General features: G+C 43.7%; 1 protein-coding gene across 6 annotated transcripts in view; it reads right to left on the bottom strand.

Moving 5' to 3' along the window:
- The window catches only part of Golga4 (golgin A4), a 96,595-nt gene that overhangs the window by 20,768 nt on the left and 50,968 nt on the right, over positions 1 to 24,859 (bottom strand). For 5 of the 6 annotated variants that reach the window (XM_013346546.2, XM_013346547.2, XM_013346548.2 and 2 more), the window contains 6 exons: positions 15,590 to 15,768; positions 13,081 to 13,212; positions 11,311 to 11,466; positions 5,473 to 9,671; positions 4,487 to 4,608; positions 4,069 to 4,199 (listed from right to left, as the gene is read on the bottom strand). In XM_013346546.2, the coding sequence (XP_013202000.1) occupies positions 4,069 to 4,199; positions 4,487 to 4,608; positions 5,473 to 9,671; positions 11,311 to 11,466; positions 13,081 to 13,212; positions 15,590 to 15,768 (4,919 nt within the window). The remainder of the gene's footprint in view (positions 1 to 4,068; positions 4,200 to 4,486; positions 4,609 to 5,472; positions 9,672 to 11,310; positions 11,467 to 13,080; positions 13,213 to 15,589; positions 15,769 to 24,859) is intronic. The other variant, XM_026779380.1, reaches the window with a different exon arrangement.

Here is a 24,859-nt window from a genome sequence, read left to right as displayed (position 1 = left end):
CAACTCGGTGGGTAAATGACACAATCGTCAAGACTCAGGGTCAGGTTCCCAGCACCCATGTAAAAGGCCAGGTTTTAGGCACAAGTGTATACCTCCAGTGCTAGTGGAGAGACCCTGGGGGTCAATCCGTCACGGGAACTCCACGTTCAGGGGGTGACCACGCCAGGGAAAGCAAAGATGGAGAGCAGCTGAGGAAGACAACTGACTTGGCATCTCCACTGCCTGAAGGGCTATTCTATAGCTGTGAACAGGTCACCTGACCCCAGCAACTCTTAGGAGCATTTAACCGGGGTTTTGCTTACAGTTTCTGAGGGTTAGTCATTTCATCATGGCAGAAGCATGGCAACACACACAGCAGGCACTCAAACAGTAGCTGAGACACATCCTGATCTCAGGCAGCAGGCACAGATCTAGTGACTGTGCCTGGAAAGCCCACTCCCAGTGACCCACCTTGTCCAACAAAGCCATTCCTCCTAATTCATGAACTAGGGATTAGACATTCAAATATGGGGCCTATAGAGACCATTCACACTCAAACCAGCACACCCACCTACACACAAGCATAACAGAGAGGTAACAATGACTCAGGAAGTCTGAGGACTCAAACATGAGCAGAGGTAAAATGAGTGAAGAACAAGCTCAACCCGCGTCCCCTGGAGACTGGAGTAGCCCTGGGCACCTTCACGGTCATCACACAGAAGAAGATATTGACAGGAGCAGATGCGCTGGGAGAGGACGTTAGTCCAGCAACAAGGAGACCGGGTGTCCAGTTGAGACAACAGCATACAGTAGTAGCACCGGTGCAGAGGAAAGAGGAACAAAAACTATGACTGGTGTGGGAGGTCCTTCTGTCTATGTGCTGCTTTTGGTTTTATTCATCGGTTAATGAATAAAGAAACTGTCTTGGCCTGAGATAGGGCAAAAGAACAGAGCTAGTCAGGGAGAAGCCATGTACCCTCACCAGAGCCAAATGGAACGTTAGCTGGAAAGCCACAGCCACGTGGTGATACACAGATTAATAGAAATGGGTTAAATTAATATGTAAGAGTTAGCCAATAAGAAGCTAGAGCTAAAGGGCCAAGCACTGATTTAATTAACACAGTGTCTGTGTGGTTATTTCAGGTCTGAGCTACCAAGCAGTCGGGAACAAACTAACGGCCTCCTTACTACACTATGACTCAATGACAAAGCACATCTTGAGAGTCCAGCATATGCTGGATACTGCTGTAATTAGAGCGGCGGGGCGGCAGGCTGCGTCCCCGGCACCCAGCCGCCCACATGGCTAGCTTATGCCCCAAAATAATTACACGGACACTGTATTCTTTTAAACACTGCTTGGCCCTTTAGCTCTAGCCCTTACTGGCTAATTCTGATATCCCGATCAACCCATCTCTAATAATCTGTGAGCACCAGTCTTATCGGGAAGATTCTAGCCTACGTCCATCCTGGGTCGGAGCTTCATCGCATGTGTCTGCCTGGGAGCCGGGAGCAAGGCGTCTCTGCTGAGGCGTCTGCTCCCGAGAGGAGAGCTGTCAAGTCTGAGCTCACTTCCTCTTCCTCCCAGCATTCTGTCTGTTTACTCCACCCACCTATGTTCTAAGCTATGAGCCCAAGCAGTTTGTTTATTACTTAACCAATGAAATCAACAGATTGATATATGACACTCCCACATCAGGATACCATGCTGGGATATAAGCAGATCTCTTACCCTAACTGGAGAGATGTGCTTATGTGAGGGGCTTAGGGACACATGATTCAAGAACAAGTGTCTCAGGACTTCAGATGTGAAAGATAGGAACACTATCCAAAGAGCCATTAACCCTGGCACTTGGGAGGTAGAAGCTGGAAGATTACACAGTAAGTTCAGGACAGCCTGGGCTACATGGAAGCCTGTCTCAAAAAACCAAACCAAACCAAAACAACAACAACAAGAAATGCTATCGAAGATAGGGAAGGAAAACTGAAATGCTTTGTGCTTAAGTTTGCTGTAACACACCACAGAAGAATGATAACTGAGAAAGCGCAGCACTGTATGGTCAATGTGACAGGAACTTTCCAGAAGGGAGAGGGAGGGAGAGGAGAGGAGAGAGGAGGGGAGTCCTTTGAAGCCTGAAGCCTGGAACCTGCTCATACACTGACTTAACAGGGAAGAACTCACACTTTGATTGGGTTTAGCCAGCTGACACATACTACTAAAGCCCCCTTTCTAAAAATGAAGCTACTAAACTAAAAATGAATAATTAAACAAGGCTATCGTGTGGTTTACATTAGGTGTATAAAAGCAGCGCTAGCTGTGGGGCTAAGGAAGGAGTCTGTCCAGCCACGCTGTCCCACACCTGCAGCTTGGGGGTCTATCCCCAGTTCCCTTCACACAGCTGCCAGAGCACTACAGCTACCTGTCTTTTTTTTTTTTTCCTTTCTTTCTTCGAGACAGGGTTTCTCCGTAGGTTTTGGTTCCTGTCCTGGAACTAGCTCTTGTAGACCAGGCTGGCCTCAAACTCAGAGAGATCCACCTGCCTCTGCCTCCCGAGTGCTGGGATTAAAGGCGTGCGCCACCACCATCTGGCGTACAGTTACCTGTCTTCTGTGCCTCAACCCTGGACCTATGGAGGCTTGTCATGGTGAACAGTCTACTCTCTGATGACCTATCGTAGGACACTCATTTACGCTGTGTGAAGATTGTCACTGTGATTGGTTTAATGACAAGCTGAATGTCCAATAGCTAAGCAGGAGAGGTTAGGTGGGACTTCTGGGCAGAGAGAGAAACTCAGGAGAAGATGGACCTATGGAATGGAGGAAAGATAAAGAACCACATGGCAGAACACAGAGTAAGAAATGGAGTGGACTGGGAACAAGCCTAAGCTAAAAGCCAAGCTTTCATAATTAATAATCAGTTTCCATGTCACTATTTGGGGGCTGGCGCTCCCAAAACAAACAAACAAACAAACAAACAACAACAAAAGGCAGACAGTGATGACACACATGTCCACATACAGAGAAGGAAGACAAAACAAAACAGAGCTCATCCCTCCCTGGAGCTCCCAGGCTCGATTATCACAATAAGCAGCCATTTCCCTGCTAAAGTTCCTTCCTTGGGAAGACATTTTTGTTTCTGAAATAGGTGACGGAATGACTCTCTGCTCTAGAGCTCAAACAATGACTTGCACTACGGATGCCTTCCCTTCTGTATAAAAACAAAACAAAAGCACAGTAACAAATACTAGAGGATAAACCTGACGGTACCTTAGGTTACTAGGTACACTGCATGGTCAGATTCAATAAGGAGTCAAGATTTATTTATTCTGAGACAAGGTCTCATATAGCCCAGGCTGATCTAACTCAGCTTCCCAAGCACTAGGACTACAGGATTGTACCACCAATACCTCAATAGATTTTTTAAAAATGCATTTATTATTTATGTGTATGTATGTCTACAGAATAATAGAAATAGAGTGGATTGGGAACAAAGATGGCATTCCATATTCCATGATTTCACTCAATTCAATTACATTTAAAATAATGGATTATCACATCTGTTCCTAGCTCACACATGTACTGCTGACAGAGTCAGCTGACATTATGACTTTTCTAGAACAACAAATACTTCTTGGCATATGATAAAGTAAGGCTTGGAGTAGCCTCACAGAGAATAAGCCAACAGAGAACAACTGACATTGTCTTCTATCTGAAAGCATTGTTGGGGGTCAAAGTTCTCACAGCATTTATGGTTTGTTCCACTCTGCGAGCACAGCACCACTAGAGTGAGTATGGTGAGATGGCCGCCCACTAGATGGAACACCCTTGCTGAGGAGCCCCCTTTCGCCACCCCAGCCTGGACCATCCACATGCTGAAAATGAGAGAAGGAACGAGCCTGGCTGGCCTTCCTGGGAAGACTCCAGCTGGCTGATCAGCCTTAGACACTGGCCTGCTCTAGTTCCCAACCTCACCCAAGCATAAAGCCTCACTTTAATCTAGTTTCTGGCACAGGAAAAACGTCTCTACACCTGAAACACATCAGCACTACCATAAAACACAGAGCACTTCAGAAGAGAATGGAAATACAGTACGTCAAGGATCTCCTCGTATGTCCTGGCTGTTCTTTTCAGGTCCTCGTCTTTCTCAGCGATCTTTCTATGCAACTGTTGGGTCTCTTCTTGGTGGGTCTCCAGAAGCTCAGCTTCCACCTCTTGGGCCTTGTCTAATTAAGGATGAGGGACACACATAAGAAAACATGGTTGTGAAAACATGAAAACATGCCAACAGTAGTAGGAATTCTCGTTTCAAATTAATGTTCGTGAAATTCAGTAGAACAGACAAAAGGAGAGAGACAGGTTAGAGAAGTTTCTAGAGTCCCTGGGAGAGCACTTTCTTGGACAAGGACCATTTCTCGTTTCCCCTCTATGCACCAGGTGCATACAGCACCTGGCACAAGGGCAAACAGAGAACAGGCTTCGGTTGCGGACTTGGGTTTAAAGCTGTACTCACGGATGGTCTCCTGGATGGTCCTCTCCAGTTCCTGCTCCTTCTGGGCAAGCTGGGTGTTAAACTCCCTCATCAGCTGCTTCAGTATGGAAGTGTGCTTCAACTCAAGATCCTCTTGCTCCTGTCTGAGTAACAAGAGTGGACAGCGATGATGGCTGCCTCCACAGAGCACCTTACAAAGAGGTTTCAGAACAGTTTGCACAATGTGCTCTCACTGTTTTGGAGGCAGTGTGGACTGTGCGTGTGTCCAGGTGGAGAAAACTAGAGAAATACAGAAATGATGACTACCTTCGGCAACTAACCCTGGGGCCTGCGGACCTGTTCTTCCCACTTTAAACTTCTCCACTACACATGCAAGGGACAGCCATAGGACTACTACTAAAGACAACCAGCAATGAGCTTATTACTCAAGACATACGGCCAGCAGCTGGCAAGATCTTACCTGCTGGAAGAGTTACTTTCATTTAATAAAGAAACTGCCTTGGCCCATTTGATAGGCCAACCCTTAGGTGGGTGGAGTAAACAGAACAGAATGCTGGGAGAAAGAAGCCGAGTCAGTGAGTTGCCATGATTCTCCCACTCCAGACAGATGCAGGTTAAGATCTTTCCTGGTAAGCCACCTTGTGGTGGTACATAGAATATTAGAAATGGGTTTGATCAATATGTAAGAGCTAGCCAATAAGAGGCTGAAATTAATGGGCCAGGCAGTGTTTAAAAGAATACAGTTTCCGTGTAATTATTTTGGGGCATAAGCTAGCCACGAGGGCGGCTGGGTGCCAGGAACGTAGCCCACCGCTCCCACTGCAACACTTACCTACATGAAAAGGCATGTCCCCTAAATGAACATGGACTACCACTGCCTGCTGCCCCAAATCTTTACTTCTCATCACTATCTAACTTACTGGATTTATGTAACACTTTGGGCAGGTCGGTGTCTGCATCACACACTACACACACTCATGCCCACAAGGTGGGAATATAACACTTACTTGAGTTTCTCCTCCGCTTCCTGCACACACTCTTTCTTCAGGATGTCCAGCTCCTGCTGATGCTCCTTCCTCAGGACCCGAAGATCTTTCTGCAGTCTAGCCACCTCCCTGCCCAGCTTCTGCTTCTCCCGCTCCGCCCCTGCTAACTTCAACTCCAGGTCATTGTGCTGGGTGTCCATGTTATTCCCCAATTTCGGTTTGTTCAAATGGGATTTGGAATTTTCCTCAGAATTATTTTCTAAAATTTCGACAGGTTTATCTTCCCCATCCATTTCTTGCTGTGAGGCTTGCAATTTCTTGTATCTTAAGGCCAACTTGTCCATTTCAAGTCTATGTGAGTCCCTCTCTCTTACTAAGTCTGCCTCCAGCTCTTTTATCTTCTGCTCCAGGGTCTGGCAGGTCAGCTCCTTTTCCTGGAGGGTTTTCTGGACACTCTCAACCACACTTGCCCAGCCCTGCTTCCCTCCTGGATTGTTCTTACTAGTCTCTTCCACGGACTGAGACTCAATGAAGGAACAGTTAATATTCTTTTCTTCGAGTTCTTCTTGAAGACATCCTATAGAAATCTGATGATCAAGTTGTTTGGCTCGGGGGTGGTCTAAGGTCATGGAGAGCTCCATTCCAGACAGAGACTCACCCTCTCCCTGCTCCAGCCTGTGCAGCAACTTCTCCCTCTCAGCTAATCTTCTTTGTAGTGTGGAGATTCTTTCCTGGCACGCCTTGTGTGTGCAGCCTTGGGAATCTACTGTGTCTTGTTCAGAAGATGCTGCCACGCTTTGTACTGATCTGGACACAACCGGCATCTCTGATTGGGGAGAACTTTCTAGGTTTTTAAGTTTTTCTTCCAGAATGTGAATTTGCTGTTCTCTGTCTTGTAACTTAGCATTCAGCTCGCTCAGCTGGCTTTCTGCATCTTTCTCATACTGCTGCTTCTTCTCTTCCATCTGAGACACTAACTGCTTTCTGATGGCAGCGATCTTCTGCTCCGCCTTTCTCTTCAGCTCCACTTTGGCGGCACTTTCTAACTCCAGCTTGTCTTCCAGAGCCTTCAACTCCCCATCTCTGCTTTTCACACTGCAAGTCATGTGTTCTAGCTCTTTCTTCACAATCCCAAGCTCAGCTTCTAGGGAGGATACTTGCTTTTCTAGTCTCAGGGCCTTTTCCTCAGCCTCCTTGACCTTGTTGTCCTTCTCCTCTCCCATCTCTTCAAAGTGCTGAAGTTTCTGCACCAGTTCATTCTGCTCAGTGTCCTTCTGTTGGTTGTAATTTCTAAGTATTTCATTTAGGGACTCAATTTCTTTTTTCCTCTGAGTAATACAGTCCTCTAACTCAGCAACCCTTGCTGTCTGCACCTTCAATTCAGTCTCTAAGTCACACTCCTTCTTCTCCATCTTGCTCTTCCTATCTTCTATCTCACCCTTTAAACATTCAAATCTTTTATTCTGCTGATCAAGGTCTTCCTTCAGTAAATGTATCTGCTCATCCTTTTCACTAGCTTCTTTGGCTTTTACGTCCAGCTGTGTCTGTAGGTCTTTAATAGTGCTCTGGTACTGTGCAAATCTGGGCTGTGCTTTTTTCTTCCACTCTGAGAACTTGTTGGACCAATGAGCGACCTGCTCAAGAGCAGCCGTTTTCTCTTTACTCAGAGCATCAACTTTCAAAGACAGGTCTTGCACTTGACCTTGCAGCTCTGTCTGTTGCTCCTCGTGCTGCTTGCTCAGTGAGGAAATGGCTGCTGCTTTGTCACTTAGGCTGACGCTGTTCTCCAGCTGAGCACGGACCTCACTCAGCTGCTTGCGAAGGCTGCCGATCTCAGCAGTCTTCTCCGAAAGCTCTCCTCTCAGCAGTGTGACTGCATTGATGTTCTCCGATAACTCTTTCTTCAGCCGAGTGATGCACGACTCCTTTTCGCACGCTGCCTGCTGCTGCTGGCCTCCTTCCTTTTGTAAGGCTTCCTTTTCTGTGACGAGACCTTCGATATCAGCCTTCATGGCCTTAATCTGATTCTCTTTTTCTTCCAGCTGATGGGTAGCCTGTTGGAAAGAGCTCTTTAGTGTGTGCTGCTCGTCTCTCAACTGTGTAAGCTGTGCTTCTAATTCAGAAACTCGGCCCCTCCTCATGAGCAGTGCCTCCCTGACTGCGGCTGTGTGCTGCTGACAGCGGGAAAGTCTGGAGAGAATGGTGTCCGTTTTGTCACCGCTGACATTGAGTAATTCATTTGTTTTAGCTTCTAACAAAGCTTTGGTTTTCTCACAGCGACTGTCTAGCTGAGATGCTAGTTCTCCGAGCAGGGTTTTGAGGGTCAAGCTTTTGTCCTCTAGGCTCTTCCTACTGCTCTCCTGTAAAGCCCTGCAGCTCCGGAGCTCCTCCTCTGCAGCCTGCACCTTGCCCATAAGTTCAGAAACCCTGAGCTTCCCCTTCTCTGTCAGCATTTTCAGCTCAGTTAGCTCCTCTTGAAGAGAAACCTTCTCAGTCAGACAACGACCCAAATCGACTTCCAGCTTTTCGACCTGTGACTTCAGCTGAGATTCGTTCTGTGAGAGTGAGGTGACCTGAGTAGCCTTCTGCTCGAACTGCTCCTGCAGGTCGGCTAGCATTGCCTCTTGCCTGGTCACTGCCTCCTTCAGCCCCAGTACTTCCTTGTTCACCTCCTCTTTTTCAGATTCGACTGTGAGGAGCTTCTGCTTCAGCTCTGCCAGCTCTTGTTCCTTCTCCTCTATCTGGCTCTCATGCTCGTCCCGAAGTTCCTCAGCTTGCTGACTGAGTCTCTTTTCCCAGGACTCTGTGATGTCATCAAGCTTCCGCTGGTGCGCTTCTGTAAGGCTGTCTATCTGCTGCCTTTGGTTGGCCTCCAGTCTTGACACAGTGTCACTGATCCCAGCTGAGTTGGCCTGTGCCATCTCCAGGATCTGGGCACTGAACTGCCTCTCTTTCTCACTGAGCTCCAGGACGCTATTTTCAAGCTCTTTCTTAAGTTTGGCTTCCTGGTCCAACAACTTTTTCTTTGTTTCTTGCATTTCTTTTGCTTTCTGCTTAATTTTTTCCATCCTTTTTTCCTGGTTTTTAAATTTGGTTTCATATTCCTCACGCAAAATACTAATACTCTCTTCTTTAGAAGACAATTTCTGTTTGAGGACCTCAATTTCTTTGGTCTGTTCTTCTCTCATTTGTAAAATGACATTTTCCTTTTCCAACAGGATTTGCCTTGTCTGCTCCTTCTCCATGTTACTGTCCTTGAGGTGTGACTCGTGCAGCTCGGCTAACGACCTGCCTCTCTCCTCCAGCTCACGCTTCTGGTCTTCAAGCTGCTGCACCTGCACTCTCCGAGTGTCTAATTCCACACACACGTGCTTTTTTTGTGTTTCCATTTCAGCTACCTGCTGGGTAAGAAGGTTCTTCTCTGTTTCCAGACCCAGCACCTTCTGCTGCATTTGGGCCAGCTGCTCCTCGTACGCACCCATCTGCTCATGTGTAGTGCTCTGTTGTGAATGGAGGAGCTCCAGCTTAGCCAAGGCCTGCTGGAGCTCCCCGGCAGACTTTTCAAGACGAGCTTCGAGATCCTCTATCCGAGCCTGCTGCTCTCTCAAGTGCTCATCTCTCTCCTTCAAGAGAAGCCCCAGCTGGTTGACTTCATCCTTTAAGGCCTTCTCAGTCCTCTGGACAGTTATTTCTTGTTCCTTACTGATGCTGTCGACCTCACGCTGGTGGTGACGCCTCTGCTCCTCCAACTCAGCCTCCAAGGCCTGCTTCATTTTCTCTGTATCACACCTCAGGACAGAAAGCTCCTCTGTGAGCTGCTCACGGGCCTTCAGTGCTTCCGACAGCTCAGAAGACAGGGATTCCAGTTCTGTTTGCTTCACGTCCAGTTTCTCCAAGGTCTTTTCATTCATGTCTTGTATGTGGGCCTGGAAAAGACTCTCCTTTTCCTTTAATAAGGCATCTTTTTCTTGTTCGTACTTCTCTCTGAGCTCCTCCACTGCAGCCTGCTGCTGCTGCGTGAGGTCCTGGAGTCTCTTGGTCCACAGGCTGGTCTGCTGCTGTTGGAGGCACTCCAGCTCTGTCCTGTGCTTCTCGGCCATGGCTGTGAGTTCTTTATTGTGCTTATTCTTCTCAGCTTCCAAATGCACAGCTGAACACTCTGATTGGGTTTTGCTTTCTTGTAAGCTTTTTTCCAAAGAGGTTTCCAATTCAAGAATTCTCTGTCAACGAAAATGGATGTATTTTTACTAAATCCCATAGCTGTTTATCAGCAACGACACACAGATTGTGTGGGCCTACAAAGAGGCTGGAATTTGGACACTTCACGTACCAGACCAAATAGAAGACAAGGCAGACAATATGCTGTTCTCAGTCACTAACGGAATCTTGAGCACAAACTCAGTTCTGTATTTGTTCTATTTACTTAGGTAAACATTTCAATTACCTCTATTTCCAAAAACTGTTGTAATGGGAAAGTCAAAAAAAATTAAATCACAAAACAAATAATAATGACAGTGAGTTAAGCAGGAAGATGGTCCCCCACACTCCAAGCTTTTACATTACAATAGCATTTCATTACTTTCATAATTTAATTTTGGAGAAAAAAAAGTATATAATTTTTCTATCCCCAAAGGTATATACTTAAAAACTTAAAAAAATTTTTTATTATTTGTGTGTTTATTCGTGTGTGTGTGTGTGTGTGTGTGTGTGTGAGAGAGACAGAGAGAGAGACAGAGAGACAGAGAGACAGAGAGACAGAGAGGAGGACAGGCAGCAGCTGTGGTTTTGGTTTTCTTCCTCCACTGTGAGTTCAGAGTCAGACTCAGAGTGCCAGGCTGTGCAGCAAGCACTGTGCCCTGAGCCAACTCATTAGCCTGGCATGGCTAGCTTTTTAAAAAGCTTCTTAAACATATTTTACCAAAGGTTGATGTCACCTCACAGAGTATTAACCTTCACTTGAATGTCAGAGCTGGAAAAGTCCAAGCTCTCGGAAGCTGGCAAAGAAAGTGAGGTGTGTGCATGAGAGGCAGCAAGTGTTTCAGGGGCATCTGACCCACCTGTCGCACGGCTGAGGTGTGGGCAAAGGAAGAGCACAGAGGTTGACAACAGTGCAAGAGCATGGCTGTCTGTTTAAAAAGAGTAGGAGATCTAAATACCAGCACAATCTTACCATAGGCAACAGGCCAGAAAGCCTTAACACTATGCACACTGAGACACAGAAACAAACACTTCATTCCAACATCATATTTAATATGAAAAAATGGATAATTTTAAGCATAAAAGTAAGGCATTAGAGTAAGTAAACTATGACAAAAGCAGAGCACGGGTTATCTATAGGGCACAGTGTATGATGAAGCTGGACGAGCAGGAAGGTGTCAGCTCAGATGCTGCCTACAAAGGGAGGCCACTTCCTAGAGATCAAGTGATAAGCAGTAGAGTGGAGACATTGCAGAGTCTATGTGCGAAGAGGCAGAGTGAAGGCCTTCCAGAAACACGGGGAGCTTGGAGCAAACCAAGAAGGACAATGTGGCAAAAAGAGCCCAAAGTCAACAGGTACTCCCATGAACACTTCTTACTAAAGATGAAGGGCATGTGCAAAAACACCCAAACCCATGAACCAGCAGCTTATCAGAGCCTGATGCTGCCTGGAGAGTATAGTCCCCAAAGACACCCGCTTCCCCAGCTGCAGGGACAGTCCTATAGACACCTGCTTCCCCAGAGCTCCAGGGACATTCCCCATAGACACCCGCTTCCCAGCTACAGGGACAGTCCTATAGACACCCGCTTCCCCAGCTGCAGGGACAGCCCCACAGACATCATCGTCCCTGGCTCTGGAGCCCACACAGCACATGAACTTACAGTTCGATAAGCCTCTGCTTCCCGCCCAAGTTCCTGGAGTTTATTTTCACTCTCTGAAAGTATTGCTTTTTTCTGCAGCTCTAACTCTTCTAGAGCCAATGATTCTTGCTGCTCTTTTTCTTGGGTAAGCTTCAAATATTCTGATCGACTCTTTTCCTGTGCCAAAAACAATACATCTCAATCCCACATAAATCTTCAGCATTCCCAAAGCACTTCAACAACTTGATCTGCACCCAGCTCTGTGAGGTGAGCAACAACATCTCAAATGCAGAACCCGGGTCCTGAGGCTTTCCAGGGTACCCACTCTGAAAATCTTAAATTCTTAGTACAAGAAGACATCCACAGCAAAGGTAAAGTATGCTTATTTATACTGCTGCTTAAAGAGTTAAGTACTGATGAGTATTTACACATCAAGATACAATGGTGACACAAGTGTTTACAAAATGATTTCATACTACAGAATACACTAATAAGACAGAATTATTCACAACATTGATGTCAGTATTTTTGAGTATACTTCATAGACTAAATGTTCAAGTCTGTTGAACTATGAAGGGGTTAACCCCTCTGTGTGGACATGTGTTTGTCTTTCTTCCTCTACGTGAAGTAGACCTGTGTGTCAGTTCTTAGAAGACAGTATTAATGCCAGGGTTTATGAGCCACAGAAGGCCCTTTTAGCACTATCCCAGCCTCATTTATGCCCCACTTTGTTCCTTAATTCCTATGTCTCTATTTTTATTTTATGTTCTTCTAACATACTTTAAATATTCTTATAAGCTACCTTTCTTTCTGGAGAAAAAAATTTTTTTTTTCCGTTTTGGTTTTTTGAGACAGGGTTTCTCTGTGTTGCCCTACCTGTCCTGAAACTCACTCTGTAGACAAGGCTGGCTTCGAGCTCAGAGATCCACCTGCCCTGCCTCCTGCGTGCTGGAATTAAAGGTGTGCGCCATCACACATGGGTGCAATTTCAACCACACTATTTTCTTAGCCTTGCATAAGTGTACTCTAAGTCCAAATGTCTATTTCCTTTCCAGAGATTAAAAAAATTTGTAATCTCATCAAGAATCAATGTTGCTGGAAATCCTGAGAAACTCAGACATTCAAGAGTCCAGAAGACACAGAAAGAGGGGAGGCAGGGGACCATAACTCCAGTCAGCTCTTCCAATCCTGCACTGAACATGTTTAAAAATCACACACATTATTTTATGGATGATAACTTCACATATTTTCTGGAGAATCTCATATCAAAACAAATGACATTTTGGCACTGGCATTTTTTATAGTGGCTCATATAAAAGGGTTTTCACAACTTAAAAAAATTACTTTTCATTTTAGATTTTCAAATCACATTTTCAGCGAAAATCTGAATCTTGGCTTTTGAACTATTTTGTTCATTCAGTAGTTTGTTATTTTTTATTTTTTTCTATTTATCTCTACTTTTGAAACATGGTATGAGTTCCAAGTTCTGCTCTTTCAACTCAAGTTCAGAATAACCTGTGTACAGCCAGTGTGCTGAATTCTGAGACATCGACCATCTTTTCTTTTCCCCCTTCTACTTACTGCCTACGGCTAGGACAGACAGAGGCAGCAAACAAATGACTGATGAACTGGACACATTAGACGCGGACTCTCCGCCATAACTGCTAAGCTAACAAACCCTCTGAACTTGCCTCCTATCCTCCCTACACTGACGTCAAGGCTGCTAGACACCTCCACCTCACCGCAGTGGATGGCAGCTCTGAGGTTCACCTCTGACTAAACAGCACTTACAAGAGCTATTTTCATCTGCTCATGCAGCTCCCTTTCTCGGGTCTGGAGCTTCCTAGCCAGTTCCTGCTCTTTGCTGGCCAGCTCCTCTGCATGCAACTTCTGAAGTTCAGCAATTTGTTCTTCTGAGGTCTTCTGAAAAGAAACCAAAAGGTAAGTGCAAAAAACCCAGAAAAAGTCATGAAAGATGCTACAACTAAGTCGCCCTTTCCTGAAACAAATTACAACAGTGACTTGTTAAGAGGAAACGGAGAACACACTCCCAAGTGACAGCAGGAAAGAGGAAAGAAAGCCCAGTGAAGACTGGAGCTGCATGGGGCCCTGTGTGGCTGCAGCGGATGCCCCGCTGGTCAGGGCAGAGCGAGGCAAGGGAGGAAGGCAGGAGACAAGGCTGCACTCAGAACAGACCCTTCACTGAGGTCAGGTTGCTCCAAGCTTTCAAGGAAGGTGTTATTTATTAAAGAGTTACTGACTTTGTTCTTTCTTGGAAAGGAAAACTCAACTTCATAAAACTATCAAGTTTCCTTATAAAATGTAAAAAGTTAATGTAATCAAACACCAAAAGAATGGGGGAGGCTGCTCAGGAGACAAAATTTACACGTTAGAAGAGCCAACAATGTCCCATCGCCATTACCAAGAGAAACGGTGCTGAGGGGAGGCTCCCATGCTGGGCAGCTCCTGAGACACAGTGAGTACAGCAGTAGAGCAGCAGTGCACAGTACACAGAGAAAAACTGGCATGTGCTCAATAGCTTACATTTATTATGTAATAGATATAACAGCATGCTGGGGGGCAAAGTCCCCTGGGGCACGTTATTACATACATGGTTTGTAGTCTGATGCCAGTTGCCTGGGAGCACGTTATTACATACATGGTTTGGGGTCTGATGCCAGTCCCCTGGGAGCACGTTATTACATACATGGTTTGGGGTCTGATGCCAGTCCCCTGGGAGCACGTTATTACATACATGGTTTGGAGTCTGATGCCAGTCCCCTGGGAGCACGTTATTACATACATGGTTTGGGGTCTGATGCCAGTCCCATCTAAATACATGGTTTAGAGGTTGCTAACAGTGTCCTGGGAAAAACTAAGTTGGATTTCAACCTTATTCCTCATATCAAATAAATTCAGTCAGAACAAAAATGTAAGCATAAACAAATGAAAGTATCTAAATGTCAGAAAAAAAAAAAAAACAGAATTTTGTGAGAGAGGAATAGCTTCTAAACTATATCGCTGTAGTTTGTACCAAGCACTCTCTCAGACTCGGGCTCCTTATTCTTAAAAGACAACTCTAAAAGCCATGGGGTGGTGGCACATGTCTTTAATCTCAACACTTTCTTGGGAGGCAGAAGCAGGGGGATCTCTGTGAGTTTGAGGTCAGCCTGGTCTACAGAGCAAGTTCCAGAATAGCCAGAACTACACAGAAAAATCCAGACTCAAAAAGCCAAAAAAGAAAAAGAAAAAAACAAAAGTCCACAACTTTATGGGCCTGAAAGATGGCTCAGCAGGTAAAGCAGGTGATGTGGGAGTCCCTTCTGTCTTAGGCCTGCTCAGAGAATAGAGGCAGACAAGGAAAACTAAACTGAATGCTGGGAGAAAGAAGGCGAGGTCAGTGAGAAGTCATGTAGCCCCGTAGATAGACGCCAGAAGTTTACCCGGTAAGCCACAGCCACGTGGCAATACATAGATTACTAGAAATGGGTTAAATTAAAATGTAAGAGCTAGCTGATAAATTAGAGCTAACGGGCCAAGCAGTGATTTAAATAATACAGTTTCTGTGTGATTATTTCAGGTCTAAGCTTTCGAGCAGCTGGGAACAAACAAACCTCCTTACAACATGCAGGTTTGTGTTTGAATTCAGTCTGTGGAACCCACATGGTAGGAGGAGAGAACCAACTTTCTCAAGTTGTACTGACCTCCACACACATGATATGGGACTTATTCATACACACAAATGCAATGGTTTAAGTTCTAAAAAGACAACTTTTTATAAAGATTATTCATTTTGAAAATATCTATATATTTTTAAGAGTACAGAGAACACAGATAACTATCTTTTCAGGGCTGGGACTGTAGTTCAATGGTAAAGAAGTGTTTACCCATATGTAAAATCAAAGGTTTGATCCCCACCAGTGCATAAAACCCAATAAACCAGCAATTACCCTTAAAAACATTTAAATACCCAACCTTAGTCACATACTCCCAAGTTCCCTTAAACTCATACATGTTAGACAAGCAACCTTAATGACTGAGTTCCGAGGATATGCATGGAAGCAGCTAAGCAATCTGCCTTCCAGAGGCTCAGGTCAGGGAGCCAGTAAGGAGCACTGGAGCTGGGGAGGAAGCAAGGCTTTGAGGGACCCAGGTAACTGTCTAAACCTGGCTCTCTACCTAAGTGCTTTCTCACTGCATCTGAACATCGTTTATGGGGAAAATACAAACTGACTCTTACAATCAAAGATTCGGGGAATCAACACAGGACTGGAACCATTCTGATCAAAGTCACCCTTACTTTCATCATGCTGACGGCCTCCTGTCTCACCCGACCCAGCTCATTCTGAAGACGGAGGCGCTCCTCCTCGCTTGCTCTCTCAACAGCCTTTATCTGTTCGTCCATCTCTGCCTTCAGTTTTCTCTGTGCTTCTTCAGTTTTTTGGGCTGTACTCAAGGCTTTTTCAAGTTCCTCAAAAGCTATAACAAAAAGAGCAGAAAACAAGTATCTCAAGAAATATTATCATTGAGCTCAAGTGTTTCACAATCAAGTCACAGGATCTATGAGCAGCTGTAGCAGCAGGACAGGTTAGAAGATGCACCTCTGTTCTAAGAGATATTTCCGGGCTGTGTCCTGTCACTAGAATCCAAGTGTTGTGGCTGGTGAGTTCTGGATTAGAATGTTACAGCTGCTTCTATGAGCCTAAAGTCAGACTCAGAAAATACAGTAAATCATTAACATTCCCCCTCTCCCACCAAGTATGCTTTGGCTGACAAATTCAAGAAAAGGGTCAGACCACTACTCTGCACTATGCCCTTCAACTGCATTCTGATGGCTCTCTCATCAACAACAGGGTCATGCCATTGTGTATTCACTAAGACTCTTTTTCTTTTTTGTTTTTTCTTTCTTTTCTTTTTTTTTTTTTTGAGTCAGGGCCTCATGATATAGCCCAGCTGGATTTGAACCTGCAGTCCTTCTGCTTCCTCTGTCTGAGTGCTGGGCTACAGGCATGTGCCACTATGCCTGACACAACATTTTAAGAAAAACTGTACTTTGGAAAATCTTATTTTCAGATTTTTTAATCATAATATAAAAGAGCAGGGGTGGTGTAGGAGGTTCTTCTGTTCATGTGTTGCCTTCATTGGTTAATGAATAAAGAAACTGCTTTGCGCCTGATAGGGCAGAACTTAGGTAGGCAGAGAAGACGGAACTGAATGCTGGGAGGAAGAAGGGCAGAGTGAGAGAAGCCAGGGATCCGCCGCCTGAGATGAACGCCGGTTAGAATCTCCGGTAAGCCACTGTGATGTGGTCATACACAGATTAATGGAGATGGCTTAAACTAATATGTAAGAGTTAGCCAATAAGAAGTTAGAGCTAATAGCCAAGCAGTGTTTTAATTAATACAGGCTTCTATGTGGTTATTTTGGTGTAAGCTAGCCGGGCGGCTGGGACAAACAAGGGACCCTCTCCCTACAACACAGGGGTTTTGTTTCTTTTTAAACATTTACTGGGTAAATCACATACCTAAACAATGTACTTCTGAAACAAAACATACTATATGCCTAAGTTTCAAACTAGAGCTCTTTTCAGCTGACTAGAAAGAAAACTGCCTAATTCAATGGCATACAGAAGGGCTCTACTAACAGTTCATAGGTAAGATAAGTTAAGGCCCTGTAGACATAATCACCTCTAAGACTGTAAGGGAGCAAAATCGTTCATTCAACATCCAACCAAGTCATACAACGAGCACAACAGCTGGGTAACTTGGTGCCAAAGTGTGTGTGGGTGGACTCCTGTGGATATATATGTGGATGGATATGTGAGTGTCTGTGTGTGTGTGTGTGTATGTGTGTCTGTGTGTGTGTGTATGAGCAGATCCACACACACCATGAACAAACACCTTATGAAAACCCTATTGCTATTGTCCTAGATCGTCTTCTTTAGCCCTACAGAAGTCCTGAGACTTCCCACTACACATTCAGTGGTCAGAAGCGTTTCAAATCTATCAAGAAACAGTCCACAAGAGACAGTTCACCAACATATGTAATGTATCTTATATAACTAATGAAGCTGTTTAAGAAATATAGGGGCTTTAACTTAAGGCACTGACACAGATTGGTTTCAGGAAATGGTAGGAACAGGAATATCTGAGCACAAACACCTATTCTAAAGCAATTTCTTAACAGTAAACAGCATTAGGTACAGAAAGGGTATAGCTGAACTCTGGAAGCATAGGTCAGTGTTCAACAGCATTTCAAAGTTAATCTTTTTGACAACTAATAAGTCTTTGATATAAAATGCAAATCTGCCAACCAGGTATGATGGCACATGCCTTTAATCCCAGCTCTGAAGAGGCAGGGACAGGCAGATCTCTGTGAGTTCAAGGCCAGCTTGGTCTACAGAGCAAGTTCCAGGACAGCCAAAGATATACAAAGAAACCCTATCTTGAAAAAAAAAATTGCCAATTTATTCATCTTGCATATGTAAAAGCCTAAAAACAAGGCTCAAATAAATTCTGTATTTCAAAGGAACAAGAAATTGGCTGAAATCATTTTTCAAGAATCTTAGTTTAATTATACATTTGCCTGGAAATACCAAGGTAATTCTTAAGACATCAAGATGCTGGAAAGTAAAATATTTAAGAAAAACAATATCTTCGTTTTATTTAGCTATGTTTTTACTATAAATTCTAGTGCCAGGCATACAGCAACACTTAAGTATTGCTACTCCCCAAACATCAGTTTCCTCTCTTAAAACTCAGCCTGAGGAGGGGAGATTCTCTAAGTGCTCACTGCTAGTCTGTACTGAAGATACAAAGACTGAGAAAGTGGGGGAACGGGGCAGGGATGACTGCAGAAATCACCAGCACATTTCCACTGTTGTTTCTCAGGAAACCATCCATCAGCCTTCTAGCCTGCATCCCAGGAATCTCTAAAGCTAACTCTGCAGAACCTGATGATGATCTGACCCTCACTCAGAATTTAGATGAAATGATGAACAGACTTGATTCCATGGTTCTTCAATTAAATTTACTCTCCTCTTAGCTCAGAGAACTAAATGATTCCACAGCTAGAAAAATGTTTTGTAATCTTCTAATCAAATATTCACAGTCAAACACAGTAATGGAACACCCCAATCTTCTCATGAGATGGTAAATCAATTTTAACATATGGGCTCGATGGGAGAACTGAGAAAGGGAGAAATCAGCCTTGCTCTGCAGTATTCTGAAATCTGAAGGTGCTGACATTGACCAAGCTTGGTTGAGTAGAAATCTCTCCCAGCCAGGATTTCTTAACCAGTCACCCACCATAGGCTCCCAGGCCTTAGCAGGTCAGACTGCACCATGTGCCCAAAGACACAAAACTCACTGACTGTCAGTTCCTTCCTACTTTAAAGAACTATTAAATATTTTTCCCAGAGCATTAACAATAAAATAAATTTCAAATATCCACACATAATAAACAGATGAAACATTCAAACCTACCATGAATTCTACACTATACCACAATGAAGACCACTTTCTCACATTCTGCTTCCAACTGTGAATCTCATTTTAACGTCTAAATAGGAGATAAAGGGAGTTTACTGAGGAACCAGACCCTGCAAACACCAACCATAATAAAGTGGTGGTCATATCCTACAATACTATAAAAGTGAGTTCCCAATTCTTCCCCAAGTGAAAATAGGCTAGAATTTCAAAGTACTACAGTAGTGTGTTCCGAATGCCTACATCCTTTATTTTCTGCTACAACAAAGGATAAGCGAGTGAGACGAAAAGCGTGCGTGAGCCACAGCCGATGAGTCACCTCACTACCATGCAGGGTGCAGAAGACCACAGTCAAGCCACACACGGGGCAGGAAGGCTAAGCACGAACAGTCGCGGTATTGGAAACACACACTGTGGTCTTCCAAAACAAAATTCAATGTACCTCAGGCAATTTTTAGTTTTAAAAAAGAAAGGCAAAAATAACACTCTGAATATACTTTCAAAACTTAATAGGCGCTGGGCGGTGATGGCGCACGCCTTTAATCCCAGCACTTGGGAGGCAGAGGCAGGTCTACAAGAGCTAGTTCCAGGACAGGAACCAAAAAGCTACGGAGAAACCCTGTCTCGAAAAATCAAAAAAAAAAAACAAAAACAAACAAACAAACAAAAAAACTTAATAGGCAAAAATGTAACCAACAAAGTAGGACTACATAATTGTCTACGAGCTAAATGAGATGCAAGGCTGCGATGTTATTGCAAACTCTTCACTTTCCACTTCAGATAGGTCCATCCTATCTGTGAGATTACAAAAGTGGACGCCTGCATACTATAGGAGTTAGGTGAGCAGGGCTGGCAGCCTGTATAGAGTTCAATAATCTCACCACTTACCCATCAAATTCTGACTGGATGTTTACCACATGCCAACTGTATGCTAGGAACTAACATACAGAAAATACTTCACAAAGATAGCTGACCAAGTAGACGAAGGAAATAAAAACACTCAGAGAAACATTGTTTTCAACAGTCCACCACCTTTCCCTCTCCTCCCTGAAGCATCCTAATCAATCATTAAAGCAAACAGCAGCGTTCTGGAGTTCCAGAGTATCACTGTTTTGTTCCCGTCCTAGACGGCTTGCAGGACCAGTGCTCCCATCTCAGGGAGTAAACAAAGATGGCAACCTCTAGATTAAATGTTAACCCTAAGACATTGGCTAATGATATCAAAATGAGTAAGCTGGGTCAACGTCTCTATTCCTGGGGAGGGAAAAATTCATGTGTCATTAGGAAAAGAAAAAAAAAAACCTACAAAGTAAACTAATACTAAAAGCAATAAGGAAGGCTTCTATTAGCATCCCACCCAGCCCACAGACCTAGTCTACAACAGAACAGCACCCAGAGCAGCGGCGTCCAGGAGCAAGGCCCTCCAGAGGGCACGGGAGGCACTCTCCTTTCAAATAGCTATCTGTATGAAGCAGGCTTTCTTAGTGGATTACATGGCAATAGACTGACTGCAGACTAGAAGAGGCACAGAAAACCAGCTGGGTTCCACTATGCCAAGTAACACAATACATCAACACACACTAGATTTTATTTTGAAAAGCAGTTATATCTCATAAAAATCTGAGAATAAGAAATAAACATAATTTTTATTTTGAAAACAAATGAAGAATTTAAAAAACATTTTAGCTTAAATTACTAGCATGACCACCAGGAGTATAGCATCCCTGGAACTGTCCTGAGTTTGAAGTGTTTAAAAAGCTTGAAGATGGCACTATGGTTTATGTAAATGAAAATAAAATACTACCACCCAGTGGCAGAAGCAAGTAATGCAGTGTTCACATGTGAACCCAGGCCTTCAGACATTAAGACAGCACCTCCAATTGAAAGCCACTTCTTGCACTTCGGAGGTCAGCTCTCTTGACCTTGAGAGTTCGAGGTCAGCTCTGGTCTATATAATATAGCCAGTTCCTGGACAGCCGGAGTTACACAGAGAAACCTTGTCTCAAAAGTCAAAAAAAAGGGGGGAAAAAAAAGACAACAAGCAAGCAAACAAGCAAACTACTTCTTAAGCCACTTCCCAAACATGCACCAAGGCTTGTTCTAATCCCCGTGTCTATCACCTGCAGGTCTATCCAATATGGCATGTGCTTTCTAACACTACCTTAAGAAGTCTCTAATCCTGGAAATATTACATTAGAGCAAAGCTAAGCAAATTTCACTGTTAGTCACAAATTTGTTTTTCAAGATGCTGAGGCTTCCCAGCAATAATGATTGTGTTTGAGGCATAAATAAAACAATCTATTTAAAACAATAAGTCTTGCTAACAGATATTTAGTATTAAAATATTACTTCTAAACATAGCATAAAGTTTACTTCAATTCGCTTTTTTTTTTTTTTTTTTGCCTGAGAAACATGGAATTTTCTTTTAAAGGCTTATTCTAAATACCCATGATAAGAAAAAAACAGAAAGAAAGCCAGCCTTACCCCAGTCCTGTTCATACAAGGCTTGGGAAAGGCACCGGATTCACTTATTGGCATGTGTGGACACACAAAAACAAGACGTTCAGTAAGACTTGAGACTCAAGGAGACCGTTACCTAGCATCAAGGCTAACTCACACACACTGGTTTAGGATGGTTATGTATGCATAAATCTGACACATTAAAGACAGTCTTATTTCAGAGACTCCCCAGACTTCAAATGCACATTTTCTACTTCTGTCTGGCTTATCAGGCTGCACCATACAAAAGAAAACACATGACAGTAACAAAGCAAACAATGTCATAACTTAACCCAAGTTTTTACATGCAGTCAATCACTTAAAACACATAAATTCAGCAAAGGTGGGGTGTGAAAAAAGGCTCATGAAAGTTAGTGCACTCTGAGAAACATACTAGTCCATGCAAAATATTCTACACATTTGCATAATGTGGGGAGAGGAAAAAGAGTGTGTGTGGGGGGCACGCGCGTGTGCACACACACTTCTTCATATACATGTAGAAGTCAGAGATCAACCTCAGATTTTGATCCTCAGAAGCCATCACCTTGCTTTTTTGGGTTTTTTTAAACATTTATTTATTACGTATGGAATATTCTACCTGTGTGCATGTCTGCAGGCCAGAAGAGGGCACCAGACCTCTTTTATAGATGGTTGTGAGCCACCATGTGGTTGCCGGGAATTGAACTCAGGACCTTTGGAAGGGCAGGCAATGCTCTTAACCACTGAGCCATCTCTCCAGCCCCGCCTTGCCTTTTTGAAATAGGGTCTCTAACACTGGTCAGCAGCCCATCAAGCAGGCTGAAGTGGTTGGCAAACAAACCTCAGAGATCTGCCTGTCTCTACCTCCCCAGCACTGGGATTAATAGGTGCGTACCACCAATCAGCTGCTTCTCCGGGTGCCGGGATCAGAACTTCTCACCTTTCTTGTGTGGCAAGCACAAGCACATCACTGCCCGAGTTATCTTATTTCCTTTTACTTGCAGACAGAGTTAATGCTATGATTTATGGTTTCTTTTGTGCAATAGCTAGCTATATTTTAATCACCTAACCGTAAGTAACAAAGAAGACAAGCTTCATGGGTAAAAAATTCATGAGAGAAGAAAAAGCATCGAAGATGTAAACTAATCTGTATTACACAACTGTTACAGTATTTTCAAGAGCAAAAGTTTAAAAAGAAGCTACTAATTATCAACAAGAAATGGTTACCAAGGAAATGATGTACATACCTATGGCACAAACATGTTAGTATCTTAACTATATATATATATATATATATATACAGGGATTCTCAATATTACGCTAAATAGTGGCATAAAAACATACAAAGTTAATGTTCAATACTATTCTAATATAACTCTGGGTTATCTAAAGGCTTAAAAAAATTATACTCAAACAGTGATGCACTTTTATTTTTACTTTTACTCTTTCCAGAATACCCTTGTCTCTTACATTTCTCTCTCTCTCTCTCTCTCTCTCTCTCTCTCTCTCTCTCTCTCTCTCTCTCTTTCTCTCTCTCTCTCTCTCTCTCTAGACCCAGAGTTAAGCTGGTCAAATTAACTATCTACATTGATACGGATATACTTCCCAAGACAATTCTCAGTAGTTCCTAGCATCTAAATAGAGCAGCATGTCTAAAGCTCAATAATGACATGCCTCCACATTTTCCATCAGGCCACTGGATGCTGATATCTTGGCGTCATCTTAGGTGATACCTACAAAGGTATGAAATCACAGTTTCACAGTGCTTCTAACAGGCATACTGGTTTTGAACAAAGCAAGAGTGCTGTGCTCAAGACTTCAGAACACTCCTGGCCTCCAGGAGACGTCAAAGTGCTGGAAGTAGACTGCAGTGTCCTGGTGGAAGCATTCATGACACTCATGTCTTAGTAGTTCTACACATGTATATGTGGTATGTGTATGCTCATGTGTTTGGGCACACATGTGTATATGAGTGTGTGTAAGCATGTGCATGTTTGTACTGAAGCCTGAAGAGGGCATCAAATGTTCCTCAATTCCTATCCGCTTTATTTATTGAGGCAGGGTCTTACACTGAGTCTGGGGCTTGCTAATTGCGCCAGCTTACCCTTGGAATCTCGTCTGTCTCTTGCACACTGGGATTATAGGTTCCAGTCATGTGTGCCTAGCTTCTGCGTGGGTTCCAGGGGATCTGGGTTTCCGTGGCAAGTGCTTATTTATTCACTATATCCCTAGCTCATGCCTTAGTATTTGAAAACTGAATTCTTCTCTATAAATGAAAGGTGGACTTGGACTTTGTCCTATAACACGGGGCAGCATTAGCGTGTATAAAAAACACCTAAGAAGCAGTGCAAGGAAATGTGCCATAAGAAAAGCAACAGAGAACGTTCTTTAGTCAGGGCTAACACGCAGAGAGAATGAGTCAACAGAAGTAGTTATCTGTCAACAGTCATAGATCACCCACAAGTACTACCAAAATTACATTCTTGATACTGGGAAATGCATCAGGTTAGTTTCTCTTCTGTGGTCACATCTGATTTTAAAATACCAGTAGTCAGCTTTAATGATGTTACTGTTTCTTTTATATGTCCAGGGACTTTACTCAAAAGACAGAAGACATGTTTAACAGAGGAACTGAATTCTACAGAAGCCGGATGGCGTTCACAGAAGCTCTCCTTACTGGACACTGGCTGTTTCGTGTGTCTGCCACTCATCTAGAGTTTTCTTTTGATTGGTATCCACACTTTCCGCTGAAAACACTTTTGTTTAGGCAGGTCTTCTCAACTAAGGCCACGGGCTGAGGTGCAGGAGTTACTGAGCTGGTTCTCATGGTGGGTTTAATCTATAGTGTCTTCAGAGTGCAATCAGTCTTCTACAGACTCCACCACAGCACTTAAGAGTTAGGACTACAAACAGAAACGTGTCAACTGTGTTGTCTACAAGCTTTCCAAAATTAATGATCCATTAAGTAATTTAAATCTCTATTCTCTCCTTCAGTATTTATTAATCTGTATTCTTCTGATACTGACATAACAAGAAAGTTCTTCAACATACAGATGATAAAATATTTACAAAAGCACAGTTCTTGGCGTGAGGCTGCTGTTCAGTAGTAGAATACATATCTGGCTTCCATGAGACTCTAAATTCAATATCTAGCACCCTAGGAACCTCTGAAGCTGGATCAGACAGTTGTGAGCTGCCCAACAGGGGTCCTGGAAACATAACTCAGGTCTCTCAAGAGCAGTACACACTCTTAGCCACTGAGCCACCTCTCCTGGCCACGATGCACTGTGAAAATGACATCTAAAGAGAAAACACATCTATCGGCTGTGTTCTAGAGAAACAAGGAAGGAAAGCTGCACCACTAAGATCTGACTGAAACTTTCCTGGGGAATTTAATATTCATTAACTGCTTATTTACCTATTTACACTTCTCAACTTAATATTCACCACAAAGCATGACTCATTTTAAGAAAATTTCAAACCCTGACCAATATTTCTTTTTGACTAGCTATGTGGTTAATAGTAAGTTATAGAGCTGGAAGGCCTGATGGCAGGTGCTGTGGTTGCATATGGGCTCCTACCCACTGCGGCTGCACAAAGGCTCC

The sequence above is a fragment of the Microtus ochrogaster genome, chromosome 5 (assembly GCF_000317375.1).
Source record: "Microtus ochrogaster isolate Prairie Vole_2 chromosome 5, MicOch1.0, whole genome shotgun sequence".
NCBI classification, from domain to species: domain Eukaryota; kingdom Metazoa; phylum Chordata; class Mammalia; order Rodentia; family Cricetidae; genus Microtus; species Microtus ochrogaster.
This window is presented reverse-complemented; position numbering and strand designations above follow the sequence as displayed.